The sequence below is a fragment of the Lygodium microphyllum genome, chromosome 17, assembly GCF_053477565.2.
Source record: "Lygodium microphyllum isolate KBCC chromosome 17, Lygodium_microphyllum_v1.1.10, whole genome shotgun sequence".
Taxonomy (NCBI): domain Eukaryota; kingdom Viridiplantae; phylum Streptophyta; class Polypodiopsida; order Schizaeales; family Lygodiaceae; genus Lygodium; species Lygodium microphyllum.
In genome coordinates this window covers 108,686,887-108,714,530 of record NC_141151.1, presented here as the reverse complement: position 1 = coordinate 108,714,530, position 27,644 = coordinate 108,686,887, and the positions used below count along the sequence as shown (strand labels likewise).

At 47.6% G+C, this 27,644-nt stretch overlaps 1 protein-coding gene across 8 annotated transcripts in view; it reads right to left on the bottom strand.

Annotated features, from left to right (window-relative positions):
- LOC148022246 (dynein regulatory complex protein 10-like) overlaps positions 1-27,644 on the bottom strand; it is a 165,266-nt gene that overhangs the window by 89,825 nt on the left and 47,797 nt on the right. For 7 of the 8 annotated variants that reach the window (XR_015694473.1, XM_087697880.1, XM_087697885.1 and 4 more), the window contains one exon: positions 26,931-27,034. The exons of the other annotated variant lie outside the window; for it this stretch is intronic. Coding sequence is in view for 6 of the 7 variants with exons in the window: in XM_087697880.1 (XP_087554006.1) it covers positions 26,931-27,034 (104 nt within the window). In the remaining variant the exon portion in view is untranslated. The remainder of the gene's footprint in view (positions 1-26,930; positions 27,035-27,644) is intronic. 8 annotated transcript variants of the gene reach the window in all.

Below are 27,644 nucleotides of genomic sequence, written 5' to 3'. Positions count from 1 at the left end.
GCAAACTGTATGTCCGGCCTAGTGTTTCATGGGTAAATAAGACATCCAATTGTTGGAGCATATGTGTGTATATCAAACAAATCACTGTCATCATGTAATGACAGCTTAAGTCCAAGTTCCATTGGTGTACAGACTGGCTTGCAATCCTATAAGCCAAACTTCTTAAGAAGTTTACCAATGTATCTTGACTGTGATAACCCAATAAGCTAGCATCATGTATGAACTAAATACCCAAGTAATAATGCAAAGACCCCAAGTCTGACATGTCAAAAGTTTGCTACAAATTTTGTTTAAATGCTGAAATTTGATCAGCATGTATCCCTGTAAGCAAGAGATCATCAACATAAAGACAAATGATCACCATGGACCCCCACTCTTTACATACGTAAAGGGTAGACTCAAATGAGCTGTTTATGAACCCTTGGCTAAGCAAGAAAGCATCTATCTTTGCATACCAAGCTCTAGGACCTTATTTCAAGCCATACAAAGCTTTTTTCAACTTGTAGACCAAGTGTTCCAAGCCCTCAACTGCAAAACCAATGGGCTGTTGTACATATACTTCCTCATGAAGTTCCCCATGTAAAAAATGCAGTATAATATCCAACTAATACACAGTCCATCCATAATGAGCAGCCAAAGCAACCATAGACTTAATGGTCGTCATACGGAAAGTAGGAGCAAATGTCTCCTCATAGTCAATGCCTTTTTTCTATGCATAGCCTTTAGCTACAAGCCTTGCCTTGTATTTGTCAATGGATCCATGTGCATTCCGTTTCAGCTTGTAGACCCATTTTGTTCCAATGGCTTTCTTCCCAAATGACAAAGACACCAAATCCCATGTTTGATTCTTAGTGATAGAATCCAATTCAGCTTTCATTGCTGCCATCCAATGCACACTCTGTTGTGCATCCTCAAAACATTTAGGCTCCTCATCATCAAGGGTGCTTGCTGCCATAACAAACTCTATGGTATGTGCAGAATCATGTATACAAGCTTGCCTTCTAGTACGACCAGCCATGGGTGCATCCAGATAACTATCTTTCATAGTCTTTAAATACCATCTAGGCATTTTTCTTGCCTCCTGACTGTGCATAAGCTCTTGCTGAATTTCAGTTTCAGCACAGCTGACTAAACATTGAGTTCACTTGCTGAAACTCCAGCTGAATCACCAAATGTAATGGGCAGCAGCCCTTCAAATACATCACGGGCAGCCTGATGTGTCTAAACCAACCAGGGACAATTTTGATTTTTCATCAAATTATACATCCCTACTAACAAACACCTTTTAGAAACAGGATCATAGAGTCTCTCTAGCCTTTGCTCTCACTGCTATATCCCACAAAAATGCATTTAACAGCCTTGTTATCCAATTTTTTTCTGAGTACCTTTGGAATATGTGCATATGTAAGGCACCCAAAGGTACGAAAGTGTCCAACAGAAGGTTTTCGGCTATTCCAAGCCTCAAAAGGTGTAATTTTCTTCAAAGCTTTGGTGGGGCATATGTTGAAAACATGGCAAGCACACATGACAGCTTACATCCAAAAATTGTGGGGCAAGCTTGCTCTTTGCCTTCAGCATACATCTGCCCACCTCCATGAGTGACCAATTCTTTCTCTCTACAACCCCATTTTGCTGTGGAGTATAAGTAGTAGTGTACTGACGGACAATGCCCTTCTGCCTCAGAAAAGAAATTAGCATAGAGAACATGTATTCCCCCCCTCGATCCGAACGGTAAGTTTTAACTTTACAACCCAACTGGTTTTCAACAAGTGCAATAAAAGCCAAAAATGCATCATACACTTCTGACTTTTAAACCAAAGAGTAGACCCAGCAAAATCGAGTAAAGTCATCAATAAAAGTCACAAAATAGTAGCATCCTCCCAATGACTTTATCTGCATAGGCCCACATACATCTGAATACACTAACTGCAACCTGGTTGTTGCTCTAGAAGTAATATCATAGGGAAACGAAAAACGATGTACTTTTCCCAAAATACATCCTTCGCACAAGTGCTCAGGAGGTATCTCCAGTAGAGGTAAGCCCATCTAGTATCTACGTATGCCGTAAGAGCATCAAGTTGCCAAAGTTCACATGCCCCATCCTAGCATGCCATAACTCTACCTGTATCATAGCAAGAGTAAGGGTGGATGTTAAATACGCTAGGCTGATCAACTAAAAGAGCATCCAACTCGTATAACTCATGACATAAAGTGCCTATCAAGACCATAGTCATGTGTTCTTTGTCTCTCACCATGCATCTGTCATCATCAAATGTGACCTGCAATCCACAACATACCAAAGAAGAAATAGAGAGCAAATTCTTCCTTATGCCTGGCACAAATAAAGCATCCTGTAGAGTCGGAGAATAGAGACATCAATGGCTGTGAGCACAATCTCACCAATACCTCGAACACGGTATGATGCATTGTTGGCATACTGTACAGACTTGCCAACTGGTACTGCGCTAACAAAAGCAAATAAATCTATGCGAGATGTAATATGCCTAGAAGTACCACTGTCAAAAAACCAAGTGTCTGCATCCTCAGTAGAGCTAAATGCTCGATCAGCCCAAGAGGTGTCATAACTCCATGTGTAAAAATAATAGTCCCTATCTGCAACAAAGGACACAGACTCAGTAGCAGTGAAAGGAGCATCAGAAACAAACATTCCTGACTCCTCCTTGGCAATGCACTTTCTGCACTCAGTGATACAGTGGCTTGGCTTCTTGCAATAATGGCATGTACCCTTTGTGGCTTGCGTGCCCCCTTGTTTTTTATTTGTCTGTGATGTGCCAGAAGTCCCAGAACTCTGCGGAGCATTCTTCACTTAGCTGCCTTTGCCCTTCTGTCTAGCCATAAAAACCTACTCAGAGGCTATAGCATCCACACCACTGTTTCTTCTTGTTTGCTCCTCCTCTAGAAGCAAACTGACTAACTGAAGAAAAGTGATTGGCTGCGCAAAAATCCTCATGGTGAGGTTTAAGGCCGTATGAAAAGCCAAGTATGAAGGAGGTAATGAGTTTAAAGTGGTAGATATCATCTGTGCATCCGAATAGTACTCATTAACATTCATGAGTTGCTCTCGCAAGTCCTGAATTTTGTTCAAGTGATCCTGAATAGAATCACCTTCATCCATTTTCAATGTCTCTAGCTCTTTCTTTAAGAAAGAGATGCGAGTTTCATTCTTGCCTACAAACATCTGCTCCAAAGTTAGCCAAGCTTCTCGTGAAGAAGCTGCTGAACAAATGTGGGGAATGATTGACCACTGAACTGCCAATGCAATCAGCGAGAAAGCCTGTGCATCCCGTGTATCCCATGCTTTTTGAGCTATTGTTCTTTGGGGAAGTGGCTGAAGTGGAGTAGATTGAGGTGCTTGTTGTGCATGTCCTCCTGGAGGAGGAGTAGGTGGAGCCACAACTCCAGGTCTAGCTTCTTCTCCCTGACATAATCCCAAAGATTTTTCGCCACTAGAACATTCTTCATCATGAAGGACCAAAGTGAATAGTTATTTCCATCCAATCTGTCCTCCTTGGATACATAGGTGGAGACATCTCCTCCCTGATTTGCCATGATTATCAATCACAAAAAAAAAAAAGCAAAAGAGCAATGTTGAAGCAAGACCCCACTGGAAATCTAAAAATAACTTTCTACAATTAGTGTACGGAGGTGCACTCTTGTCAAAATTGTCTATAATGCACACAGTCCAATGTGCAACTAGTGTTCAACAACACTGTACCAGCAATATCCCCAAAATTTCTTACCTCAAATTTGTTCAAAACAGTCTTTCTGTGACTGTAACTACAGTGTGTATGCCAACGTCCTCAGAAAATATGAAAGCCCCAAAAAATTTTATGAATGTGGCCAAAAAATTTGCATACAATGTGTCCCAGACACGTTTCTAATTGTTGTGCGTGCTACGTAGGAACCCCTACTTCCATAAATTTATGTTGGAATTTTTAAAAAAATTTAAAAATGTTTACCACAAAAATTACGGGTTGATTGGCGCAGAGTCGTCAGGTAGGTGTCAGGCGGGTACAGACGGCGCTTCAGATGGGCTATCACTAGTGGGTACATGCGTTAGGCAAGCAAACGAGCTGTCGAGTGATGACGGGCTGTCACTAACCACTGGCGCTATCGTGATGTTATGAGGACACAGTGTGAAAAAGTATGGAATGCATCATCATCCGACTTCTTTATTAATCTAAAGAGTCAATGTGATCTGAGCCATTAGTACTAGTGTGAGTTGCATGGATTAGATTTTTGGATAATTTTAGTCTATTTTTTATATTATTTATTGTAAAAATCCGAAAAAGTTAAAAAAAGCTTCTAGATTAGGATGGCATGCAAAAAGCTAATTGCTTTTTTAGCCAATTATGGGATTTTGACAAGAGGGACAGATTGACAAAATCGCTGCGTCGCGATCGCTGTAAACAGGCTAAAAACTGCATATTGAACTTGAAGAAGAAGGAGTGATCTGGGAGATCTGTGATCATGCATCTTGAGATTTTACCCCCCTTTCGAAGCCAACAAAGCCATCAGATTTGGGTTCTGAGCAGCAGAGAAGGAGCTGTAATTTTTATGCACGTTTTGTTCTACGAAGAAGCTCCAGGAGATATAATGCCTGGAGATTGCTTCTGAGTAGTGCGAAGATTCCAAGTTCTTTCAATACATATTGATTCAATTCATTATGCTTTATCTTTGTATTGTTTACCACTTGGGTATTCTCTATCTTCTCTTCCATCTCCTATCTCTACTTCCTTCTACTTCTGAACCCCAGTGGATTCGACCTTTCGACAAAAATCCCTCCGACGATGCGTGTCAGGTCATAGGGGTGGTGAGCGTGGTGCTGATGGGTGACGGGCGGCACAACAGGTTTCTCACGACGCTCTCGACGGGTCAGACAAGTGGTGAGCAGTGTATCAACAGGAACTGTGCGAGGGCACAGGCGGCTGCAAGTGGGCCCGGCGACTACAAGCTTCACGCATAGAGCGTGATGTGGCGATTGCTCATTGATCAAGGGCGTAGCTGCAGGTACAGATAGGGTATCGGGCGGGCTCTCAAGCTGGCGCACGGGCCTTGCAGGCAACGCTTCTGGCGCTGGTTATTGGTGACAAAGCTGGAAGTCACCTGACATACAGCAGACTGACAGGTTGCTCTCTTAAGAACAAGCAGCGTGGAGAAAACTGATGGGCTATTCGACGCAGCTTAATGAAGCTGGATGGGCGCAAAGCAAAAACTTGAGACCTGAACAGAAGCTCCCAAAGGTTGAGTAGAGCTGGGTAGAACCCGAGCTGAGCTGAACGGAACCAATGCTGCTCTGATACCACATGTGAGAGAGGACGGCAAGATCGAAGCTCAGCACAGAAAACAGTGGATAATCTGAGAGTAAAGTACAACACCCAATGCAATAGCTGAAAGCGTGTAAGCTGAAAGTACAAGGTACAACCCTTAAACCTTAGGGTTGTAGGGGGTGTTCACACCCAAACACGGTAAGTGCCCGTAAGTATGTGTCATAAGCACATACGAAATAATACCATAAGTCTAGGGAAAAAAACCTCTCCTACCGAGAGTAAAAAGTGCCCCAGTGTCCTACTGATCACCGACACTCCTATGTGAGCATAGGCGTAAGTGAGGCTTGAGTGAAATACACAACACATGTCACAATGAGACAAATTCTTGTAGAGCCCATGCACATAGCCATGCTTATTTATCTACCGGTATAGGACAAGCCAAGTAGAAGAAAGGGAAGAGGAAGAATTTGGAGTCATCTTCCGACTCTGATACAAATTTTATGGGGAAGCGTAGAGGATATCCCACATGTCTTCATTGTGGCAAGACCTCGCACCCCGAGGAGAAGTATTGGAGGATACACCCTCACGTTCGTGCGGTGCAAAGGATGGCTCTACATTGGAGCCTTCGTCACCCTCTATTTCCACTGAGTCGATGTTTCTACACGTTTATCAGGTGGAGGAGTCTTCTTCAACTGTCTCGTCTTCTAAGCAACCTTGACTCATTGCTAGTGGTGCATCGAGTCATATGACCCCTGAGGTGATTTGTTACTAGATCTATGTCCATCAAAGAGTATCGTCACTACTGGTGATACTCCTTCAATGCCTTTCAGTGGTATTGGCACCTTGCCTCTATTGTCTTACCATCCATCAATCTTTGTTTCTGAGGCCCTACATGTTCCAAACTTGGGCTTCCCTCTCCTCTCAATTTATGGCCTTCCTAGACTCGAGACCCACATTGTCTTCAATGATCCGGTCGTCTTTGTTAAGGATTCTTCTACATGAGCCACTTTTGTGACAAGTTCTTCTCGACAGCTTTCTATTATCGTACCTATTTCCGATTGTGCACCATTTATCCCACAGTTCCATCTCATCTCCCACCATCTCCTATGGTGGTTCCCTTGTATCTCCCCTCCCTTTTAGAGGGGAATGATATTGGTGATATAGCTATGGATTTCTTGGCCTTTTTTGTTTCAGAGGGGGCTTCCCAAGATCATGAGGAGTTTCTTGAAGGTTTCCAGCCTGTTGTGGGCCTTTCCTTTCTATAGCAACCTCTTTTCTTCATCATCGAGCCACCATCCCTTGCCACTTGATCCTTGGTCCCTATTTTTCTATGCACCTTATGGCGCCTTTGATAGTTCCTCACTATTGTCTCATAGTTGGATCAAAGGCCTGGCTCACCCATCCCCGACTAGAGTTTTTAGGAGTGATCCATTTGAGGCCTCCCTGTTTGCCTTGTCCTTTGGTGGCCTTCCGTTTGATCGGCTCTTTCTCTAGAGAGGGGGTATTGCTCCTTGGCTAGCTTTCTTCATCAACATTAGCAATCTTCTTGCCACCCTCAAATCCGCATCTCCTTAGGCCTTTCGCCACATCCAGGGTCTAAAAGGGGGTGTTGGTAGTCATGTGTGTCTTGTGAGGCCATCTCCTTCTTGTGAACCTTAATCTAAGTCAAATGAGGACATTAGGAGCTTTGATATTATATCTGTCTGCCATTTTATGTGTTTTAGACACGTCAGATGGAGGGCACATTAGTGTGTTTCTTTTTTAGCACTTTTGGTCATTTTTTAGAGTTTTTACCCTATTTAGGGTTTTGCCACTTTTTGCCTATATATAGGCAGCCTATCCTCCCACTTTCATTTTCTATCATTGATTTTTTGCGATCAGCTAGCCCTCCTCATTCTCTCATCCCCTTGCTACCATCTAGTGCCCACACTGAATTATAGAGCTACTTGTTAGGGCTAACTATTGCAACCCTTGTACCTTCAACCATTGCAGTCACATTGATCCTTCTCTCCTACATTCTCTCTTTGTCTCCTCTCCATGTCACATTCCTCTTTCCGTTGCATACTCTCATGGTCTCACTAGAAACTACATGATCTTGTTGTTAGCATTTCATGTAGTTTATGCTGGTCATCTCCTAGTTGTGAGCTCCATCAAAGTCTAACAAAGACATTAGAACTCTACATTCCAGTTTCCAGCTTGTCTTTTCAGTTTGAGCATGTCACCAAGTTCACAATCTCAGTTCATGATCCGGTTCCTCACATTTCAGTTTTGCGCCTGATATGGGCTGTATTGACACTATAAGGGCAGATCTATCAGCCGGCATCATTTGGACTGGTCGGACTGCATTAAAGACAGCCACCAGGCTGGTTGGCCAGTTTAGGGCTGTGGTACCTATTTATACCTGCTCCCACTTGTGCCGCCCATCATCTTTTATCATTGCAATTTCTGCCAGCACACTCTTATCTCCGCAGCCTGAATCTTTGCTGTACATCAGCATAATCCAGTGCCATCAATGACGTGTATCAGCTTCATGCAGGGACTGATCAGTCCATCTATGCCTTCCATTCTCTGCGTGCTTTTCGGCCTCTCTCTTCCCTTCTCTCTCCATGTTTGTGTATATCTTCTCTCGTGTACCATCACCAATGGAGAAGACTTGGAGCATCTTTGAAGAGGATATGGCACCCTATTTGCTGTTTTTTTTTCAGGTCACTTGAATTTGCAGCCTTTGAAGGTTGGGCGAGTCACGATTGCTCTCACTTGTTGGCAACAACTTTTCCTAGCCTGGCAACCTAAAAATGCAACGTCTCTAGCAAAGTTTGTGACTGGATTGGCATTAAAAGAGCATCTACAAGCTGCTTTGACACAAAACACGCATTGTAGCTGATTGCTCCTCTGTCCCTGCAGTTTGACATCAAAACGCAGCATATTTCTGTGTACTTGTCTATTTTGCAAATATCTCTAGAAGGATTGATGGCATCTCACTTCAATTGGCTTGATGGTTCTAATGAGGACCGTGACAATATTTCAGGAAGGATAGATGGCATCTTGGCTCAATTGACTTGATAGTTCTAATGAGGACCGTGACAACCAAAGAAGTCCTGATTGTAGAAGCCCATACCGTGTGTTTGAAGACCAACAATCTTATTAGACAAATTCACAAAGTGTATCATGATCGAGAAGATTGTGAGGATCAACGAGAAAAAGACATAAGATCAAACAACCGATCAAATAGAGATCACCAATGTGACAAGGAAAGACAATCAAAGCCTGTTTCAAAGCATACGCAGCCTCAATCATTGCCCCTTTCTTTGTTTCTACAAGGACTCCTACCGAAGGACCTTGCTTGGCCATAATAGCATCCTCTATGTAGGTGTCTAGTCTTCCTTCATTTCCCAAGGAGGAGTACCTGGGTGGTTCTAACTAATCCCTTAGGTCTCGCAAAGTGGAGTGCATCCTAGGCATCTTTGACTTGTGGGACTGCATCACCACCCCCGTCCACCATCCAGTGGCGGATCCCGAGATGGGCTGTTGTCAATCAGGTAACTCTTTAGGATAGACTCAACTCTGGAGCCCGTTCCTTTCTCTTTATGAGCTTTCATGATTCGGTCCTTGTACATGTCCAAAGAATCTGCACTGCACAACCAAGGTGTGGATACTAGGTCTAGACCTTTGCAAACCACATGAGTCTCAAGATGAGGCTACATCAGCTTCCTGTAGGTAGCTGACTCCCCAACTATGAAGGACCATATCAACAACGAAGTAGAGAAAAAGCTATGGCACTCTTAACACACCTTATGTCTCTAAAATATGATATTTTTTACACTAGTCTCCTTCACTCTAGAGTTTGGGACACCATCACATGGAAGGAGCTTGTACTAATGATATTGGGGCAAGATGCTAAACACAAGGAAATTGGTACCAACGGAGCCGAAACCACCAGCTATGTGATTTTGCAGCTTGATCAGCTTTAGATGGGGGCAATAAGGAGGAGAAGAAAGGCAAGGACAAGAAGAAGGATCAATAAGACAAAAAGGATGAGAAGTAGTCCAAAGGGAAGATCAAGTGCCCACACTACAAGGACATACATCCTAAAGACAAGGTAAGAATGCCACCATTTGAAGTCTAGAGTCAAGGATGATGCTAAAGACTCACAAGGATACACTTGCCATGACAACAAAGTTTGCGTTTGTTCATCTATTTGAGGTTGAGGACACTACTCGACATTGGAGCATCAAGGACTTTCTCATACCCTTTGGGTTAAGGCAATCTCTAAAACAATGTATATCTACAACACACTTCCGACTATTGCCTTGAATGACGTGACTCCTTATCATGGATTCTTTGGCAAGAAGCCATCCGTCACCCATCTTTGCATCTTTGGATACAACATGTATGTCCATGTCAACAGGCAACATGGGGTGAAGCTCAATGCCAAATCCAAGAAGCATATTTTTGTTGCTTATAGTCATATAACCGAAGGCTATAGGTTTTATGACCCTAAGACTGGCAAAGTGGTGGTGAGCCAAGATGTGATGTTTGATAAGGCCATGTCCTCCAACCCTCCCTCCAATGGTGCTTCTTCTTCACGTGGATCTTCTTCAACTCCACTCCATCCCCCACCTTTGACCCTGCCATTATCTTCCAAGTTACCTCTTCACACCCTTCCCTCATCTTCAACACCTCCCCTCCCTCTTCCTTATCTCCCCCACCCTTACTAGCTCCTTCTTCTTCTACTACTCCGGGTTGTTGAGCCATCTTTACCTTCTTCTTCTTTTTTTGTTTTTTTTTTTTTTGGCATCCACAACTTGACGACTCTGATCTTAGAGGATAAAAAGCCTACTACAATTGAGGCTCTAGCACAAGATGTTTGGCACAATGCTTTGCAAGATGAGCTCGACTCCATCAAGAATAATGAGACTTGTGAGTGGGTTCTGTTCAGCTAAAATATGCATTACTTGTTGATTAGCCTCTTAAACAACCCCAAAACACACTTTAAAAATGCTCTTTTAGAGTAAAACCCTAAAATGGGGAGCGGTTCGAGAGAATTTATTGAAAACCCTAATTTTTGGGGCGCTCTTCTACATCTACAAATAGACAGCCTGCCCCCATTTAGCCTTATTCTGTCTGTGCAGGTTTTACACTCTCCGGTGAAGATTTCAGCCATTAGTCTACCTCCACGTGGTTGTCCAGCCTTCGCGACTACTGCCACCACTCCATCCAGCCTTGTAGTGCCCTGGCACCTTCTTCCAACTGTCCCCCACTATCAGGCGTCATCCCTCCTCCTGCGTTTGGCCCTGTTCGTCATCGCCAACACCTCCACCCTCATCTGTTCTCTGTGTTTGTAACTTTTGGCTGTTAGAGATAGTAGGTAGCCCTTCTCCTCCATCGGGCGACCTTCAGTACACTGCGTTTTGGTCCTCCACTGCCAGGCGACTGCTGGTTGATGCTCTTCTCCATTAGGCAACACTCTATCTGTTGCATTTGCAGCCTTCTGGGGCTTCCCTCTGCCCTCTGCATCTTCTACAGCTTGTGTTTGGTTCTCTAGCAACCTCTGGTACCATCATCTGAATATAGGCGGTTACTTGCCGAGTTTGCCACTACTGGCTCTCCAAAGTCAAATGACAATCATGTTACATTATTCTTGAATAAGTTGCCCGAAAAGTACTTCAATTTCATTCAACACATCATCTCCCAACCTAGATTGCCAACCTTCTACGAGTTTGAGTGCTAGTTCTTGCGTTACGCGAGGCTGCATAATCAAGTCCACAAGAAATCCTCATCCCAGCCTTATTCAGAGCACAGGGGGTTGGTTGCCTCTTCTTCAGAAGGGAAAACCACCAGTGGCAAGAACTTGCAAGATGTGAAGGCAAGCCAATCAAAGGGTGGCTCCTCTTCCTCAGATGAAACCAAAGAATCTAGACCTATCTGGTAGCAACTCCCTAAGAAAAATTGGTTTTGCACACACTGCCGGAGAGCAAGCCATGTGGACGAGGAGTGTCGCTCCAAGGCCCAAGGTCTTCTACCTAAAAAGCCTCCATAGACCGCTGCGACTGCACAGTCCAGTGGGGCTACGCCTTCCGCTCCTAGTTCATCTGCTCCTTTAGCACCCGTTGTTGCTGCTGGACATGTGGCTCGAGTACAACCTCAACAACCCATCTCTTTCACTACCCGTGAGGGACTGGCTGATTGGTCTACAAGTTCCGATCCCGTTGCACTGCATGCATCTATCTCACCTTTCTCCCCACCTCGTCAAGCGTTCCCTTGGCAGAGCCATGCTATTGGACATACGCGATGGTGGCCACCTTCTTAGACTAGCATGTCTCTAGGTCCTTTCGGATACCCTAGGTCAGTCTAGCATTTATTTTTCACACTCTTAGAGTCGGGCCCATAGGATTCATTGTCCTTAGTTTTTCCATTCTTTTGACTTCTGCTGCATTTACTCGCATACATACATATTCATTGTATTTCTTTTGAGTTAGATTTTCTTTCTATTCTGTTTTTCTTTGGAGCATCTCACAACTAACCTTTGTGTTTGCAAATTCTCATCTCTTTTGCAAGGTTTTGTCTTTCAATGTAGGGCTAACTTGCAAATTGCTTTGGTCCTACCTGGGCTAGAGACGTGGGGATGCGTGCCATTCCTTTCATGGTTTCATCATCCAAGGAGTGCTTGCTCTTCTTCCAGCATGGCGGTTTCCCCTCCCGAGGCGGATCGTGCAGCATCTCTCTCGATGCTATCCTGGCGGTAACTTCTACCTTGCTCTTCTAGCGGGGTGCTTCATCTACTTCATCTTCTTTCATTTCTTATGGTTCTCGGCACCACACAAAGACCGATATCAGGCTCCTCTTCCTTCTTCGGCATCTACATCCAAGTTGAGAGGGGATTCCTACCCTTCTTGGTATTCTACAGGCTTCAGCACTTTGTCTTCGACATCGGCTTTTCCCCCTTGTTGTACCTTACCCTTTGCATTGCATGATTTCATGATCTTTGTACTAGGGCGCTTGGGCAAGTGAACAATTTTCTCATGGAACACTGTCCAAGTGGCACCTATTGCATGAGCATTCTTCAGCATGTAGCATACTTTGCATCTCATTGTGCAAAGTACCACTTGAGCGGATCCTAAGTTGTTTCCACCGGCGGCGGATGTTACCACACTATCATCCTCCATCGCATGGATACCTCATCACCTATTTTTCCTCATCATCAACACCCTGAGTGGATGGGTTAGCTTGTACTATTTTGTGATGTGTTGGGTGTACCCTCCCTACTCCCGTCTTCTGGGTCACTATATTACAAAATAAGCTGCATCCCATAAATTTTAACTCCCTTATTTGTCAGATGGGAGAGGATCGAGGTGCAGCTGAAGTGCAGTAGACAGTGTGAGAGTGAGAGACAGAGTTGAGCACGACACCCAATGCAATAGTACTGAATAGTGTGTTAGCTGAAAGTACAAATGATAACCCTTATACCTTAGGGTTATAAGGGGCTGTTCACACCCGAACACAGTAAGTGCCCGTAAGTGTGCACCACAAGCACATACAAAATAGTACACATAATCTGGGGGAAAAAACCTCTCCTACCGAGAGTAAAAAGTGCCCCAGTGTCCTAGTGATCACCCGCACACTCCCATATGAGCGTAGGCGTAAGTAAGGCGTGTGAGATACCCAACAAACCCCCCTGGAGTGAAGAGTGATCAAGTGTACAAGGATTATCCGCCACCAAAGGGCGTCAAATTCAAAGCATCGCGAAATGCTTCAAATTTGTCTCGTGGAAGAGCTTTGGTGAAGATGTCTGCCACATTGCTGGTGGTAGGACAGTAGACAAGGCTGATATCACCTGCATGTAGCCTCTCTCTGACAAAGTGGTAGTGAATCTCTATGTGTTTTGTGCGAGCATGAAACACAGGGTTCCGTGCCACTGCAATGGCACTCTGACTGTCAGTATATAAAGGAGTAGGCTCCGTAACAGATACATCCAAATCAGCAAGTAAGCGTCTAAGCCATACGCACTCAACTGCAGTAGTGAAGGCTGCTTTGTACTCAGCTTCACATGACGACGTGGCAACAGTGGATTGTTTCTTGCTAAGCCAAGAAATGCATGACGAGCCAAGAAAGAAACAATTGCCACTAGTGGAGTGACGAGTATCAAAATCACCAGCCCAATCAGAGTCACTGTAAGCATGCAACTGCAGTGGTTTCCCCTTGGCATAAAGCAATCCAAGAGCTCTAGTACCCTGCAAGTAACGAAACACACGCTTCACAGCTTGCCAATGCGACATACGAGGCTGATGCATGTACCTGCTCAAAACTGAAACAGCAAACTGTTTGTCTGGCCGAGTGTGGCATAGATAGATGAGACATCCCACTGCTGGAGCATAAGTATGGATATCAAACAAATCACTGTCATCATGTAATGACAGTTTGAGCCCAGGTTCCATGGGTGTACAAACTGGCTTGCAATCCTGTAAGCCAAACTTCTCAAGAAGTTGCCCAATGTACCTTGACTGACATAATCCAATGCCTCTAGCATCATGTACAAACTGGATGCCCAAGTAATAGTGCAAAATACCCAAGTCAGACATGTCAAAAGTTTGCTGTAAATTATTTTTGAATGCTGAAATCTGATCAGCACGTGTTCCAGTGAGCAAAAGGTCGTCTACATATAGACACAAAATCAGCATGGATCCCCCCTCTTTATGTACATAAAGGGTAGACTCAGATGGGCTGTTTACAAACCCCTGACTAAGCAAGAAAGCATCTATCTTTGCGTACCAAGCTCGTGGAGCTTGTTTCAAACCATATAGAGCTTTTTTCAGCTTGCATACTAAATTTTCTGAGCCTTCAACTGCAAAACCAATGGGCTGCTGTACATACACTTCTTCCTGAAGTTCCCCATGTAAGAATGCAGTCTTTATATCCAGCTGATGCACTTTCCAACCAAAATGTGCAGCCAAGGCAATCATAGACCGAATGGTCGTCATACGGGAGGTAGGAGCAAAGGTCTCCTCATAGTCAATGCCCTTTTTCTGTGCGTAGCCTTTAGCTACCAGCCGTGCCTTGTACTTATCTATGGATCCATCTGCATTCCTTTTCAATTTGTAGACCCATTTCGTACCAATGGCACGCTTGCCAACTGGCAAAGACACCAAATCCCAACTATGATTCTTATGAATAGAATCCAATTCAGCTTGCATGGCTGCCATCCAATGCACACTATGTCGTGCATCCTCAAAACATTCAGGCTCCTCATTATCATGAGTACATGCTGCCATAACAAACTCCATGGAATGTGCTGAATCATGCAGTCGAGTTTGCCTTCGAGTACGACCAGCCAAGGGTGTTTCCAAATGACTATCTCTCATAGTCTGCGTGTACCATCTAGGCACCTGTCTTGCTTCCTGACTGTGTACAAGTTCCTGCTGAATTTCAGTTTCAGCAATGTGCTGATTTACTGCATGTTCCATAGGAGCAGCTGGCTGAACATTAGGTTCATTTGCTGAAGTACCAGCTGAATCACCAAATGTGATGGGCAGCAGCCCTTCAAAGACATCACGGGCAGCCTGATATGTATCAAAACCAGCCAAGGATAATTCTAATTTTTCATCAAATACAACATCCCTGCTAACAAAAACCTTCTTGGTCACGGGATCATAGAGTCTGTAGCCTTTGCTTTCGCTGCTATATCCCATAAAGATGCATTTTACAGCCTTGTTGTCCAACTTCTTTCGAAGTACCTGTGGAATATGGGCATATGCAAGACACCCAAAAGTACGGAAGTGGCCAACAGAAGGTTTGCGGCTGTGCCAAGCCTCAAAAGGTGTGACGGTTTTCAAGGCCTTGGTAGGGCATCTGTTCAAAATGTGGCAAGCGCACATGACGGCTTCCATCCAAAAACTATGAGGCAAACTCTTTGCCTTCAGCATACATCTGGCCATCTCCATGAGTGACCGATTTTTCCTCTCTGCTACCCCATTCTGCTGTGGAGTATATGCAGTAGTGTACTGATGGATAATGCCCTTCTGCTGCAAATAAGAATTCAGCATAGAGGACATGTATTCCCCCCCTCGGTCCGAACGGAGAGTCTTAATCTTGCAACCAGACTGAGTTTCCACAAGTGCACTGAAAGCCAAAAATGCATCAGACACTTCTGACTTCTTTTTCAAGCAGTAGACCCAGCACAAACGTGTAAAGTCATCAATAAATGTTACAAAATAGTAACAACCACCCAATGACTGTGTCTGCATGGGCCCACAAACATCCGAATGCACAAGCTGCAATCTGGCTGTTGCTCTAAAAGCAACATCACGGGGAAAAGAGAAACGATGCATTTTCCCCAAAATGCAACCCTCGCATAAATGCTCAGGAGGTCTCTCCAAGAGAGGTAATCCATCCAACATCTGAGTACGCTGTAATAGCATCAAGCTGCCATAGTTTACATGCCCCAAACGAGCATGCCATAACTCTGCCTCTAACATAGCAGGAGTAAGAGTGGATGTCAAATATGCAGACTGATCTACCGAAAGAGCATCCAACTCATATAACCCATGACACAGAGAACCTGTCAAGACCAATGTCATGTGTTCCTTGTCACGGACCATGCAACGGTCATCATCAAAGGTTACCTGCAAACCACAACGTGCCATAGAAGAAATGGAAAGCAGATTCTTCTTAATGCCAGGCACATACAAAGCATCCTGTAGGCGGAGAATAGAGCCATCAATGGCTGTAAGCTGAATCTCCCCAATACCACGAACAGGGTATGATGCATTATTAGCACACTGAACAGACTTCCCAACGGGAGGTGCACCAAGAGAAGCAAACAAATCTCTACGAGATGTGATATGCCGTGAGGCACCACTGTCAAAGAACCAAGTGTCAGCATCCTCTGTAGAGCTAAATGCTCTATCAGCCCAAGAGACATCATAACTGCAAGTGTAAAAACAATAGTCCCTGTCTGCAACAAAGGACGCGGACTCACTAGCAGTGGAAGGAGCTGCAGAAACAGACATCCCTGACTCCTTCTTCTTCTCTTTGGCGATGCGCTTCCTGCACTCAGTGATGTAGTGGCCAGGCTTCTTGCAGTAATGGCATTTTCCTTTCTTGGCTTGCGTGCCCCCCTGTTTCTGACTTGTCTGTGAAGTGTTACTACTACCAGAACTCTGCGAAGCATATTTCCCTTGGCTGTTTTTACCCTTCTGCCTTGACATAAAAGCCTGCTCAGAGGCTATACCATCCACACCACTGTTCCGTCTAGTTTGCTCCTCCTCTAGAAGCAAATTGACAAGCTGAATGAAAGTGATGGGCTCTTTCGAAATCCTCATAGTGAGGTTCAAGGCAGTATGAAAAGCCAAGTAAGAGGGAGGGAATGAATTCAATGTCGTAGAAAACAGCTGCGCATCTGAGTAGTACTCATCCACATTCATGAGTTGCTCCCGCAAGTCCTGAATTTTGTTGAGATGATCCTGCATAGAATCACCCTCATTCATCTTCAGAGTCTCTAGCTCTTTCTTCAAGAAAGAGATGCGAGTCTCATTCTTTCCTGCAAACATTTGCTCCAATGTCAACCAAGCTTCTTGTGAAGAAGCTGCTGAACGAATATGAGGAATGATAGAACGCTGAACTGCCAATGCAATCAGCGACATAGCCTGTGCATCCCGTGTATCCCAAGCTTTCTGAGCTGCAGTTCTTGGGGGAAGTGGCTGAGCGGGCTGAGGTGGAGGGGGCTGAGGTTGCCCTCTTGCACGTCCTCCTGGAGGAGGAGTAGCGGGAGCCACAACTCCCGGTCGTGCTTCCTCTCCACTGACATAATCCCACAGATTTTTGGCCACTAATACATTCTTCATCATGAAAGACCAAAGGGAATAATTGTTCCCATCCAATCGGTCTTCCTTGGACACATAGGTGAATACATCTCCTCCCTGATTTGCCATTATTTCCCAAAAGGTAATAGAGCAATGTCAATGCAGTACGGGCTGGAAATCTGCAAATTTCCAGAAATTGCAGCAAACACAAGTCTGCAATTAATGTGCAAAGGGTACTCTGTCAAAAAAAAACTGTCACTGATGCACGCTTCCCAAGGTGCAATTAGTGCTCAGCAGCACTAAAACATCAAAAGCCCCAAAATTTTCTGCCCAAAATTTCTGTCACAAATGTCTGTTACAAAAGCCCCAAAATGTGCATTCAATGTGTCACAGACAGACACAGCACGTTTCCCAATGCTGAAAACTGAACCTGCTGTTCAGCACGTTTCCCAATGCTGAACCTGAACCTGTTGCACGAACTCCTGTGTAAAAGAAAAGTGCAGAATGTTACCTCTGCGTGTTGACGACGGGCACGATTCCCGAGATAATGACTGCTGGGTACAGTCGGACTGACGCACAGGTACAGGCGTGCAGGTCCAGTGACACGCGCAGGCAGGACTGGGCGCACGCTGGGCAGAGGAGGCGGTACCCAGGACTGGGTGGTGGAAACAGGTGGCGCGCTGGCAGCTGGAGCTGACGGCACAGTCTAGCTCAGCGCAGGGAGGCTGCGCAGGCAGACTGACAGGCGAAGGGGCACGCTGGGCAGACACAGGGCAGAGGACACGCTGGGCAGAGGTGGCAGCACGCAGGTACAGGTGGCGCGCTGGGCAGGGCGCGCTGTGCAGGACACGCACAGGTACAGGCGGCTGGGGCAGAACTGGCGGGGGCTGACTGAACTGGAGTGGGCTGCAGACTGCAGACTGAAGACTGCTCTGAGCTGAGCTCTGATACCAAATGTCAGATGGGAGAGGATCGAGGTGCAGCTGAAGTGCAGTAGACAGTGTGAGAGTGAGAGACAGAGTTGAGCACGACACCCAATGCAATAGTACTGAATAGTGTGTTAGCTGAAAGTACAAATGATAACCCTTATACCTTAGGGTTATAAGGGGCTGTTCACACCCGAACACAGTAAGTGCCCGTAAGTGTGCACCACAAGCACATACAAAATAGTACACATAATCTGGGGGAAAAAACCTCTCCTACCGAGAGTAAAAAGTGCCCCAGTGTCCTAGTGATCACCCGCACACTCCCATATGAGCGTAGGCGTAAGTAAGGCGTGTGAGATACCCAACATTATTCACCAAAAAAAACAAAAAAAAACAAAAAAAAGTTACATATAGTTCCCTCCGCCTTTGTAGGGCTTGGTAGGCCACTGGGCAGCCAACATGCACCCTTTGTCCAATGCCTTGTCCTCTCTAGGGTGACTACTTGGATTCCCTTGGTAAGATAGCCATCGCCTTTGTAGTCTTGGTAGGCCACTGGGCAGCCGATATGCACCCTTTGTCCAATGCCCTGGCTGCTTTGGGGTGGGACGCCTTGGGATAAGTAAACATCACAATGGCTAGCCTAACCTTTCGGCTCAGTTTTGGGCGACCTTCAGTACCCTGCGTTTTGGTCCTCCACTGCCAGGCAACTGCTGGTTGATGCTCTTCTCCATCAAGCGACACTCTATTTGCTACATTTGCAGCCTTCTTGGGCTGCCCTCTGCCCTCTACATCTTCTACAACTTGTGTTTGGTTCTCCAACAGCCTGTGGTACCATCGTTTTGCAGTTTCCTCTCTCTTTCTCTAACTTCTATGCCTGATCACATGAAATTGTTAGTCCTTCAATCACTCCCCAAGATTTGAGAGGGGATGTTGGCATTTCACGTATTTTATGCTGGTCATCTCCTTTTTTTTGCAAATAAAATGTGGCTAGTTATATTACTCCAGAAAAAAACCTGAATACAAAGTGCTCATGCTCAACAGACCAAGCTGGAGCTCGTGAGAGTCACAGATACATCATATATACAAGCCTCTCAAGGCGGTCTGGGAGGGATAGGAGCAAGAAGCCATGGGGGGGATATTGCCATCTCGGGCTGCCTACCTGCATCACGAAGAACAGGTCCTAGCTGCCCCAAGTGCACATGAAGTGACCACGGAGCTCCTCGCAAGCCCTGGACTCGCCCTGCACTTGATCCCATCGGCCTCAAAGGGAGTGGATGATGGAGGTCCAAAGCTCTGCTAGGGTCGCCTATACTGAAGGTCTCTCTCTGCTGAAAGCCACCTGACACCATGCCTTCCAGATCTGCCAACCAGTGAGACTCCCTATGATTTCCCATACCTCAGAGCGGTCTGTTGTGGGCTCCAGTACCTAGCGGATGGGTAGAGCCTCTAACCTACCACTGCGCACGACCCTGCCTCGATCATGAATATCGTGTCCTACATCCCGGCCTCATACAGAAGGTGGCGGCCCTGGCTGACCGCCTACCAACAGATGCACCCCAAGAGATACAACCAAGGCTGGGTGCTATTCGGCGCAGGATGCGGCATACTCCTCTCCACACAAGCTATGCCGCCTCACAAGACCAAAGGCAGTGCTTTGGGGTTTCTATCGACTGCTATGTGTAGCACTTACAAACTCCCTACTTCTGCATCTGGGCAAGCCAACTTCCCACCGCCAAGCCTCCATGTGCCACCAGCCACAAAAAATATGACACCCTCTTCGGCCTCCAGCTGTCCCATAGGCAGCGCCAGAAGGCCCGTCGGAATGGCTCCGTGATGTTGTGCTCCGCCCAGTGCCTGCTACGCGACGGCACCCAATCCATGTCCTCCTGCATCAGTACGTGTCTGCCAATCCTGTCGGTGTACTCTAGGAACCTCGGTGACTTCTTGGCGACAACAGTGGCTGGCCAAAGCCACTCTCTCGGATTCCACTCCAGCTCATCAAGTGGCCTTCCTTCCTAGATCCAAAGGCGCCACTCCCTGAGCTCCTGCCAAAAGACCAAAGGGTCCAGCCGCATATCTTCCCCTGAAGGCCAACCACCTGGATCCTCTTCCATGAAAGGACAGCAATCCCCTCGTCCTGCTACCCTCTGTCAAGAGCCAGACACCCCCCCTCCTGCACTGTGAAAAAGGTCCCAGGTGGAGCACCACCCACTCTTCCTGCCACCTGTAAGGGGATGCCTGCTGATGAAAACCTGGCGGCCCATACCTCCCCGGGCTCTATCGGCTCTTAGATCGGGGGAGCAATCCACTCCTGAGATATCGCTGCGTCTATCTCCCTTCTCCTCAGCTCCACTCCTCGCTGGCAGCCTAATGCTTGCTTCAGCACCTCATCCGCCATCCTATAGACCTCCCGCCATGTCCTGATTGTACGAGCCAGGCCAGCCTCCCAACCAGCCCACTGGCTGTGGGGGCACTCGCCGATCTGTGCCCCTTCCCGGCCCCTAACCTGGGGGTTCCAAATCAGCGGCTAACGGTCTATCTCCTCCTGGCAGCCTGGGGGGCTCTAGAGAAGGGCCTTACGGAGGCCCTCCCACACGCGGAGCAAGCTGCGTAGGAAGGGTGATCTGGGCTATCGTGAACATCCATCTCAGGGACGGCCTCCACTCACCGCCAAGCCTTGGTCTACAGTCCTAAAGACCCTCCTGCAATAGGACCTTCTAGGTCTGCCCTCCCAATGTGAGGCCGCGGACAACTAGCTTGCCCAAGAGGGCCATACTCTGATACTTTGGGTCTATGATCCCAAGCCCTCCCTCTGACCGATGTCATATAATGGTCGCCCATGCCACCTTGGCCCTGGAATCCTTGGAGCCGTCTAACCCAGACCAAAGGAAGTTTCGCACTAGGCGGCGAAGCTGTAGTATGCAGGAGGAGGAGAAGCACCAACACGAGGTGATGTACCAGGTCATCGCTAAGAGAACCTGGTTAACAACCAGGGCTCAGCCAGCTAGTGAGAGGCGAGCCGTGCTCTAATAGGTCAGCTTCCTCCGAATAGAATCGAGAACTGGAAGAAACTGCTGGGTGGGAGTGATGTGGAGTCCCACCTAGAACCCTAGGTACCCGATGGTTTGTCCTGTGCTCACCCACCTAAATCCCAGATGGACGCCCCACTCCGTGCTAGAGTCCGGGTCTATGAGAAAACCAACCGACTTTCGCCAATCGATTTTTTTTCCCGCTGCAGTGCAGAACACCTCAAAAGCCAACCTCACTCTCTCTAGCATCAATTAGTTGTCCTCTATGTAGAGCACTCTGTCATCTGCATACTCTGAGTCTAACAGCTCGGTCTCCTCTCTTACTAGAAGTCGGAGGCCGCGTAAACGGCTCACACCTCACTTGAGAAAGTGAGACATCGCCTTTGCAAAGAGAAGGAACAAGTAGGGGCCAAGAGGCAGCCCTGTCAAACCGATCTCTTCAGCTGAAACTCCTCCGCTCGTCTCTCTCCTATGAGAACCCTGCTGGTGGCCAATCTATAAAGTGCAGAGACCCCGGAAATCCAAGCCTGGGAAAAACCCAACCTTCCCATGGTGCCCTCTAGGAAATCCCAGTCCACCCTGTCATAGGCTTTCTCAAAATCCAAGAGTAGTATGGCCAGTCTCTGCCCAGTGTGCTGGGCCTACTCTGTCGCCTCAAAGAAGGTGAATACATTGTCCAAGATGCTCCTATCCTAGACAAGGCTTGTTTGCGTGTCATGGATAATGTCCGGAAGCAAGGGGCGTAGTCGCCTACCTATCATCTTTGCCAATGCCTTATAGGCCACTGACAGTAAGGTGATCGGTCTCGACTGGAAAAGCTCCAACTAGTCTCCCCCTTTGGGGAGAAGACTAATAAGCCCTGCCGATAGACTCCCTAGCATCTGTCCTAAGGTAAAGATCTCCTAAAAGGCCAACAATAGGGGGCCCTTCACCACTTCCCAGAAGGTAGCGAAGAAAGCCTTAGAGAGGCCATCCTCTCCCGGGCATTTCTGCCCGTCCTGTGTATAGAAAGCCTCCTCTAGTTCCTTCTCTGTGAAAGGGGCTAGGAGGGAGTGTCCCATCTCCTCTGTGACGAGGGACGGGATATTATCCCGGACCTGCTCTCTACATCGTTGTCCTCTAGTTGAGGCTGTCTCTTGCTGGAAGAGGCGACTATAGTAATCGGTAGCAATCTCCATCACCTCGTCTGGGCTAGAACGGGTCCTCCCATACTGATCTCAGAGGCTACGTATCTGATCTCCAGAGGTGCGAGGCTGGTGCACCTGAAAAAACTCCCTGCACATCATGTCCCCCTTCCGCACCAAGAAAGCTGTTGAGGTCCAGAAAGAGAACTCAGAGTGCCTGTCCTCTAGGCCAACGATGGCTGCTCGTGCACGCACCTCCTATGCATGGAGAGTGGGATCCCATGGTGTCACCTGTAATAATCTCTGCGTGGCTGCAAAGTCCTGCCGGAGTGCTCTCTCCTCCTCCTAGCTCTGCTGCCTCGCCTGTATGGCTGCCTCTTGGCAAATCCTACTCGACTCAGCTAGGGCCTCTGCAACCTCTTCTGTGATCTGGCTCCTCCTACCCCACTCTCTGGTCCAAATCTGCTCTATCTGTCTCGTCACCTCCTCCCTCCTGTAGATCGAGTCAGAGATCCGACAAGATCGTGAGTCTAGGGCGGAAGATGCTGGGGATCTGGTGTCAGGAGAACCAAGCAACATGGTGCTCGCCAACAGCCCAATCTAGCCTCCCCGAGAGCCAACCCCACTCTCCCACATAAAACATGTTCAACCACCCCAGCAGGACTCCACCTAGCCGCCTGTACCCCCAAGAGAAGTCCAACGACCTCTCCCTCCTCTGGAAGGCAGGGTCTCTCCACGCATCACGTGCTCCTACTGCCAGTAGAAACACCTCCCATGCTTCCTGCTCCTCCCTGGCCATGCTCTGATAGTTTCTCCCTTTGCCCTGCTAGTCCTCCAAAGCCTCCAGGTTGTTGAAGTCTCCTCCAACAATCCAGAAGTCCACCTCTGGGAGTCCTTCCGTGATCTCCACCCGGAACCTGCTGCGTGCCTTAACCTCCGTAGGGGCATAGATATTAAGGACTCCAAGGCACGAGTCCCCATTATCCAATCTGATCCATAGTACCCTCCCTGCCACTATCATCCCGTGGTCTCGAACACAAGCGGTAAGACTCGGACCAATAGAGGTGCATACGCCTCCACTCCTACCGTGGGCACCTAGGGTGTGCTCCCAGTAAGTGTGCGAGCTGCCTGGGAGTACCTTCCCTACCCGCTGGGCCTGGGTGGGAGTGAGCTTGTGCTCCTATAGAAGTAAGATGTCGATCCGTCCAACAAGGGCAGGCTACAACTCCTGCCGAACAATCAATTTCTTGGAACCACGTGCCCCACTGCAGTGGAGGCTATTCACATTCCATGATGCAAGATGTAAGCTCATGGGGAAACCTGTGACTACCCGAACACACATCTATTCGGTGTGGAGACTGCTGATGACGAGGAGGAGCTATGAGGCATATAGATACGCTTTGCCGCCGGTCTAGACGGCGAGCTCCATTCCCCCATGGTGGCCCTCAGACCAACGGGGTGATAGAAGTTACTATCAATGTATCTATCAACCATGGTGAGAGTGGAGCCTTTGTGCAATGGTAGAAACGGGCCGCCTGCGCCAAGGGCCACTCAATCACATCCCTCGGAGCTCTCCACTGTGGAGGGACTCGAAAGATAATGCTCAGGTGAGGGACCTCAACACCAGCCCACCAGTTAATGTCCATCATACAACCAGGCCACTGCTGTGCAAATAGTGCTAGTCCTTCTTCTCCCATCCATTGGGAGGTGTGATCCGCCATTTGACTTTTCAACTCTTCCTCTATCTGTGTCGTCCTCCACTCCCCATAGTGAGAGGGCTGAAGAAAGAAGGCGTAGTTTGGTCCATCCGGTGGTCCTAGTAGATGGACCTTGCCCCTCCTTGACTTACGAACCACGAAGATCCCCACCTCTAGAGGTAGTGGGAGCTCTCCGCGCTCCGCAACTCTCAAGTAGGACCATGGGCCACTGCAGAAGAACTCCTGTTTTAACAGGTGTGCCTATCTCAAAAAGGTGTGACGGGCGGCAGGGGTGGATGAATTGGTGATTGTATGGGAGGGGGAGGACTGCTGGTGCGAAGAGGATGTAGGCGTGTGTGGCTTGTCACCTCCTATGGGAGGCGGGGGGGTGGGATTGGGGGGGGTCGCCTGAAACAAGTGCGGATCAGGGGAGGTGCTCGATACGGGAAGTGGTGGGGGGGAGGTTGATTGAGGGATGGTGGGGTGGACGGAAGTACATGGCGGGTGTTGGGGGGGGGGAGGAGGGGGGGAGGGGGGGGGGGGGGGGGGGGTTGCTGGGATGTGGGGGGAGGTGGGTGTGGGGGCTGTGGGGACTCAGGAGGGGTGGTCTATGCCGTGGGTGGTGGATGTGGGGGGCTACGGTTGTGCCAGGTGGAGGGGGCAAGAGGGGGCTGAGGAGTGCTCTGCCGAGGGGGTGTCGCACGTCCACCTGCTCCCTGTTGCCGAGGCTGGGCCTAAGACGCATGCTACACCCCCCCTGCCGTCTCCCTCTCTATCGTCTCTGAACCCGTATGAAGCCATCAGCATCCACCTATGGGCCTGTCGGCAGAGCCACCTTGGCTCCGAAACGCGTGCAACCTGCTACCTGATGCCCAAAGTCGTGGCAGCGCAGGCATTGCCCTGGCTACCCCGTCACAATGACCTGCTGCCTAAAGGAGTGCCCGCCCGCCTCGATCTCTAGGAACTTTGGGATATTCTTGACCTCTTTCACTACCACCCATACCTTTGGGACTCCTACAGCTGTCACTGCATCCGCGAAGGACACGGGAAGGATAGTGCCGAAAAGCCTTCCAAAGTCTTCCACCAACTAGCAATACTCAATCGCCATGCCGGGGAAAAGACGCGTGACCAGGTGCCGAAGAAACCTGTTGTGGAGTGCAAATGCCTCCACAGTGAAGCCTCTGTACCAAGGGACCATGTGTATGACCCCCCTCGTGGACGCATATGGTGAGCTGGCGAGTAACTCGCGAGCTGCGTCCGTCAAGCTAAGCGGAACCATGAAGATCCCTTGGCCCAATAGGACCGCCTCCTCGATTTGCGCTATCCCGATGTGCAACGTGGAGTATAGCCAGTCCCAAAGCTGGGCCCTGGCTGGGGAATGTCCTACTACCTGACCATAAATCGTTGTTTCCAATCTCCAACTCCTTAGCTCGGACGGCTAGGAGCTGTTCCTCAAAGAGGACTACGTGCAAGGTGTTTGACTGGGGGGACTCGCTGAGTGCGCCGGCGTCTGACTAGTGGTTTCCATTGTGCGTCCCTACTCAGAGGACAAGCAGTCACGTCGCGGTGCTACCTGTTGGGGGGGGGGGTGGTTTTGGGGGGCGGGGGTTGCTGCAGATGGAGGGAGCAACTGGAGGGTGGGGGAATCGATGGCGAGGGAGGGGAATCCTACTGTGTTTGTTCCGGATAGGGCCGAGGTTGCGGACGGGGGAAGCGCGCCGGGGGTGGAGGGGGGGGACGACAGGCAGGGTGGTGGCCAAGGCGGGGCGACGGGTAGGGCGGGGGCGGGGCGACAGGCAAGGCGGGGCGGCGGCTAGGGCGGGGCTACATACAGGGCGGGGGCGGCAGGCAGGGCAGGGCAGGACAGGACAGGCGACGGGCAGGGCAGGCGGGACATCGGACAGGATAGGCGAGGCAAGAGCTCAGGCAGGGAAGGAGGGGGCGCCAGCACAGGAGATGATCGTGAGGGGGGCGGGGGTAGCAGGCGACACGGCTGTGTTGCTGGTCATCTCCTAGTTGTGAGCTCCTTCAGAGTCTAACAGAGACATTGGAGATTTGACATCCTTGCATCTCAGTTTCCAGATCATCTTTTCAGTTTGTGTGTATCAGTTAGGGATCTAGTTCTTCACATTCAGTTTTTCGACTGATATGATCTGCATTTGCACCTGCAGGGTTAGATTTCGTAGGGCAGAAACATTTTGACTGGTTGGACTGCATTAAATGCAGCGGCCAGGGCTGGTCAGCCAGTTTAGGTCTGTGCTGCCTAGTTATACCTACCCCCACTTGTGCTGCCCATCATCTTTCATTATTATGATTGCTGCCAGCACTCTCTCTCTCTCCCCTGCATCTTCTCTGTCCATCAGCCTGATCCAGAGCCATCCCCGACATATATCAGCTGGGTGCAGGGAATGATCAGTTCATCTTCTATTCAGCATTCATTTTCGGATCAGTGCAATCTATTCCTTCCATTCACTGTGTTCTTTTCAGTATCTCTCTTTCCTTATCTCACTGTGTTTGTGTATCTCTTCCATTGCCCACTCTCACACTTGTTGTGACCGATTCATGCTATCAAAATGATGGCATTACCCCTTGTATATATGGCAGGTAGCACCACTATATATCATCCAATCATCCTTTGCAATTCTCTAGAATGTGCGTCAGAAAAACAATCAGTAAACTAATCAAAAACTTAAATCTATCCTCATCAAGAGGGTTGGGCACCTGGCCTTTTGTTTGTATTACATGTACTGACTTTGTTGATAAAGAGATACAGTTGTGTAAGCTCCAATCACAAGCTACAATAGCAAGCAAGGAAACTTTTAATAGTTTAAAAAAAGATCTATAATAACTGAAATATCTACAAGCGTTTCATTGCTGTAGTTGGGGTGTAATCTAAAAACTTCAAGGAAGTACAATCAAGCATAAACACATGCTAAATATTGACCTAGAAGAATGAATGCTTCATTTGTGATAGGAATAAAGTAATTTATCACATGTTAGAGAACCATATAAGCAATTTTTCATTAACAACAGTAGCATTCCAAAATTATGCGTGATTCACAAACCTCGTTAAGGAAAGACTTAGACTCATTTTCTTCGAGAGAACTAAACTCATTCTCCAGTTGTTGTTTGGCATCAAGTGCCTCCTCTTTCACCATTTCCTCCTCATCTAGTTGGATGAATAGTTAAGATGCAATAATAGTAAGTGGACTCTCATCATCAAGAAAAGAAAAATAAACTTAATGTGAGATGTTAGCGGAATACGTAGTTTTTTTCAATGATTTATTTTTTCATGTCCTAACTTAGATAAGTGGTTGTATTATCACATGTCCCAATCTTAGGCAAATGAATTAATATGATTAATTTGGGAAAAAAAAATTTGAGAATGGGTAATTCTATTAATTATGGAGTACATAGACATACAAGAGTCACACTAGTGGGTATGAAACAGGGTGAGTGAATGGATGGCAACACACCAAGGAGCTAGATCATCCATGGTAAGAAGACCTACATACTCAATGGTGCTCAATCGCCAATGAAGAAGACCTCACAAATGGGTGGTGTGATTGTACACTCCGGTATGGGAAAAAAATGTGGAAGTGTTCCAAATAGTCCAATTGTACCAAGAGCCCCAAAAAATGTAGCACATGTGGCCATGGATCTTGCCAGTTTGGGGTTGCCAAAAACCCAATCCCTCGAATGCATGGATCCCTTCACAACCAAACACCAAACTCGAAATAGTAGAGACCATATGTACCATGCAACCACTCACATTAGAA